The sequence below is a fragment of the Citrus clementina genome, unplaced genomic scaffold (genome assembly GCF_000493195.1).
Source record: "Citrus clementina cultivar Clemenules unplaced genomic scaffold, Citrus_clementina_v1.0 scaffold_869, whole genome shotgun sequence".
Classification (NCBI taxonomy): Eukaryota; Viridiplantae; Streptophyta; class Magnoliopsida; order Sapindales; family Rutaceae; genus Citrus; species Citrus x clementina.
Window position 1 is genome coordinate 698 of NW_006261984.1, and position 4,753 is coordinate 5,450.

A 4,753-nucleotide genomic window follows, 5' to 3' on the forward strand; every position below is an offset into this window, starting at 1 on the left:
AAAAGAAAAAGGGAAGGGGTTAAGTTCGAAACCCCTTTTCATTTTTTTTTTTTTTTTTTTTTCAAGAAAATTATATCATTAAAAAAAAAACGAAAAAGAAGTGTGATAAAGACGAGTCCCAGTAAAAAAGAATCGAATATTTCATAAAATTGACTATTTTATTTAAATTTATTTCGAGTTTATTCTTCTTTGGCAATACGCTTAAAAAAGATTATTCATTCCCTCTTCGGGAGGGGTTGGCGCCTTGCTTGATCTTTATTTTATTAAGAATATCATCCCCCCTCCCTTGGATTAGTACTAGAACGTATCCCTCAAAAGTTCGGCGTGAAATTTGAATGAGATAAATTCTTTCAAATTCAAACTAGTAATTTAAGTTAGCCAAACTAGAAACCAGAAAAGAAGATACTTTGAATCTTAATCTTAAAAGTATTCTATCAAAGTAACGATCTTAAATTCAGTTGTGTATACGCTCCCGGGAACGATATGGTACTCGATTCCATTCCATACACAGATGGGGGACAGTCAAAAAAACCAGACCCCCTACGGTAGCTCTTGGAATCCTGAATATGATGCTACCAATAATTGTAGCAATTCGCACATGTCTCTTTCTCATCAATCGGTACTGGTTGATGAGAAAGAGAAATGAAAAAGAAAAAAGAGCAAAGGAGAGCAGTAGGCATGAAATTCTACCATTTTATTTTGCCCCAGTTTAACAGAAACGGCGAGATATATTGATGTTTTTTTTTTATTGGATTTGGATCCGTCGGGACTGACGGGGCTCGAACCCGCAGCTTCCGCCTTGACAGGGCGGTGCTCTGACCAATTGAACTACAATCCCGGGGCGGTAAAATGTACCGAATACCTATTTTTATGATTTCATTCAAACAATTTCATTTATATTTAGATAAATATCGACGTGTTGGAACCGAGACGTGAGTGAGATATTGATATACACACGGATATACACTTTAGTGAGAGCGGCACGGATTCCTTTCGTTATTGCCAAATCAATTGATAATTCGTTTTTCAATGTCCCAATGAAAAAAAAAAAAAAAAAGAGTCTTTTTTTGCGTTACTTTATTCTTTTCATTAGACTTTATGCTTTCGATTTCATGATCCTGATATGAATCTAGATCATTATTAGCAAGATCAGAATTTATGGGAACAAATAAATGGAGCAAACAAAATAAATAAATAGCGGTAGGGATCTATCGGAGAATTGGACTCTTTTTATTCTTGAGTCTTTCGTATCTGGCATTTCTGGAAAACAAAGGGGGTTATATCATTTCCTGGTGGATCAGCGAATTATTGGGCCGAGCTGGATTTGAACCAGCGTAGACATATTGCCAACGAATTTACAGTCCGTCCCCATTAACCGCTCGGGCATCGACCCAGGAAGAATAAAGTCTAGGCTTATTTATAATCCACGATCAACTTCCTTTCGTAGTACCCTACCCCCAGGGGAAGTCGAATCCCCGCTGCCTCCTTGAAAGAGAGATGTCCTGAACCGCTAGACGATGGGGGCATATTTGCCCGACTGCCATCATACTTAGTATGAACAGTTTTTTGAAATTGTCAATATAATGGAATGGGATGACTAACTCTAAAGTAAAGGATCTTTCCACCTTTTCTGATCCCATACCAATAGCATTTTTTGATTCGTCCATCAATCGCTCATTCTAATCGCCATTCTAGTCTAAAATCGAAATCTATTATAGAAATTGCTATAAATAATAATAAAAATAAAAATAGGCAAAGTAGAGGACTCTTTTGGGAAGTGATTGATCCGACATAAAAGAAGATTTTTTCTTCATTTCTTCCACTTAACTTTCATTCATTTATCCACTCCTTGGTAAGATGAGATCGGACTATTCCTATATCGCCCTAAGCTGGGAAATTAACAAATGAGAAATCCGAAAATCTGGGAACGGGGATTAAGATTAACAAGTTATCAATTTTTTTTTTTTTTTTTTTTTCTCTAAAATTTGGGTTCGGGGAACAAACAGAATCTCTTTATCACATGTGAAATCTGGTGGATCTATGTCGAATTGGTAGGTCCATGTATCCATGTATCAATCAAATAAGTTTCGTTCCGTTCTGATGGGGTCAGATCAATTTAAGTCAATTCCATTAGGGTCGGTCTTGAAACACTTCATTTCATTGATATTTATCAAATCCAATATCAATAAACCCGGGTTAACCGATACTTATACTTATTACTTATTAAGTAAATCAAAATTATCGTTCCCCTAGGTGACACTCGCCGCTATGAGTCTACTGCATATAATTATAATATATATATAGATAGATATAGATCTATCTTATCCGCCTAGTGACGCCTTCAATAATTGAATCCAATTGCCCTTTTAACTCAGTGGTAGAGTAACGCCATGGTAAGGCGTAAGTCATCGGTTCAAATCCGATAAGGGGCTTTTTGGCCTTTTTCATAAATATAAATAAAGTAAAGTGGTAATATTCATATTGAAACGGGAATAAAAATTGTGTTGATTTGTAATAAAAAAAGTAACCAACTGGATAATAATGTAATTATAAACTTTCGAATTTAATGATAATACGTTATCCTTATAATGAGTTAGAATATAGTAATTAGAATAGTAATTCTACTTCTAAAAGAAAGTTGCTAAAAGAAAGTTGAACGCTTGTTTATTATAATGAGTAATGTGAAGTCGTCTCTTCGATCACCAAATATTTTTCTTTTCCATTATTCCAATCTAATCTATTGTAAAGATTCGAAATCAACAAAATAAAAAGTAAGTGGACCTAACCCATTGAATCATGACTATATCCACTATTCTGATATTCAAATTGCAAATTCGATAGCTATGAAATTCGAACAGTAGATTTTTTTTATTTGATATTTCTTTGGACTCCGCAAGAATCCGTCGATATTTCCGATTCAATCCGCTTTTTCCTAGGCGTTCCATACTAAGATAGTAAGAAAGGGTGATTCCAAGTTCCAAGACAAGAGCTGTTTCCAATATGTTTCTTTTTCTTTGATTCCCGAACCGAACACAAGAAGATCAAGTTTGATCTCTATCTAATTTATATCGATATCTGATTTATATATAAATCAGATCGCGGCTTCATGTATCAAATATTTTCATATCAAGGCATACGATCTTTTTGTTTTGTTCCGACAATGTTAGGATAGTGGGTGTGAGAAAGAAACTTTCATTTACAGTCTCCTATTATTTAATTTAATATTGTATTGAATTTAAAAAATCAAAATTAGAAGAGTACATAAAAATATTTATTTTTCTCAATCTCACCCAAGAAGAAATAAATAGAGCGAGAGGGGTAGGTCTGGGTATCAACCGGTAAGGAGAGAGGGGATCGCTTCTTCTGAAAAGTTCTTTCAAAGAATTAATCGATCTGATTGATGAGTCATAATAAGCAACTCATAGTTCAGTTTCAAACCAGTATTAACAAGAAACAATAGGAAGGAATAAACGAATTGAGTTCATGGATTTACCTAAGTAAGGCTATGGACCAATAAAGGATTTTTATCTTCGAAACCAATTAGAAGGGGCAATGTACGGTACGAGAAATCAAATCATCCCTAAATGATCGAATCCTCGAAGGACCCGGAAGTGCCATAACATAAGGTGTTCGAAAATGGTTGAAGTAGTTGAATAGGAGGACCGTTATGACTATAGCCCTTGGTAAATTTACCAAAGAGGAAAAGGATTTATTTGATATTATGGATGACTGGTTACGGAGGGACCGATTCGTTTTTGTAGGTTGGTCTGGCCTATTGCTCTTTCCTTGTGCCTATTTCGCTTTAGGGGGTTGGTTCACAGGTACAACCTTTGTAACTTCATGGTATACCCATGGATTAGCCAGTTCCTATTTGGAAGGCTGCAACTTCTTAACCGCCGCAGTTTCGACTCCTGCTAATAGTTTAGCGCATTCTTTGTTGTTACTATGGGGTCCTGAAGCACAAGGAGATTTTACTCGCTGGTGTCAATTAGGCGGTCTTTGGACTTTTGTTGCTCTCCACGGTGCTTTCGGACTAATAGGTTTCATGTTACGTCAATTTGAACTTGCTCGCTCTGTTCAATTGCGACCTTATAATGCAATAGCATTCTCTGCTCCAATTGCTGTTTTTGTTTCTGTATTCCTGATTTATCCACTAGGTCAGTCTGGTTGGTTCTTTGCGCCTAGTTTTGGTGTAGCGGCGATATTTCGATTCATCCTTTTTTTCCAAGGGTTTCATAATTGGACATTGAACCCCTTTCATATGATGGGAGTTGCCGGTGTATTGGGCGCTGCTCTGCTATGCGCCATTCATGGCGCTACCGTAGAAAATACTTTATTTGAAGATGGTGATGGTGCAAACACATTCCGTGCTTTTAACCCAACGCAAGCCGAAGAAACCTATTCGATGGTCACCGCTAACCGCTTTTGGTCTCAAATCTTTGGGGTTGCTTTTTCCAATAAACGTTGGTTACATTTCTTTATGTTATTTGTACCAGTAACCGGTTTATGGATGAGTGCTCTTGGAGTAGTCGGCCTAGCCCTGAACCTACGTGCTTATGACTTCGTTTCCCAGGAAATCCGTGCAGCGGAAGATCCTGAATTTGAGACTTTCTACACAAAAAATATTCTTTTAAACGAGGGTATTCGTGCTTGGATGGCGGCTCAAGATCAGCCTCATGAAAACCTTATATTCCCTGAGGAGGATCTACCCCGTGGAAACGCTCTTTAATGGAACTTTAGCGTAGCAGGTCGG

At 36.8% G+C, this 4,753-nt stretch overlaps 1 protein-coding gene and 2 non-coding genes across 3 annotated transcripts; 1 reads left to right on the plus strand and 2 right to left on the minus strand.

Annotated features, from left to right (window-relative positions):
- Nucleotides 1–764: 764 nt before the first annotated feature.
- TRNAD-GUC lies at nt 765–838 on the minus strand. The gene has a single exon. It is a non-coding gene; the product is annotated as a tRNA-Asp (tRNA).
- Nucleotides 839–1,073: 235 nt separating this feature from the next.
- On the minus strand, nt 1,074–2,526 carry LOC112095641. Its single transcript, XM_024177745.1, has one exon. It carries the CDS (start codon nt 1,665–1,667, stop codon nt 1,452–1,454), a length of 216 nt encoding a protein of 71 aa, XP_024033513.1. The 5' UTR covers nt 1,668–2,526; the 3' UTR covers nt 1,074–1,451.
- TRNAT-GGU lies at nt 2,361–2,432 on the plus strand. The gene has a single exon. It is a non-coding gene; the product is annotated as a tRNA-Thr (tRNA).
- Nucleotides 2,527–4,753: the final 2,227 nt, after the last annotated feature.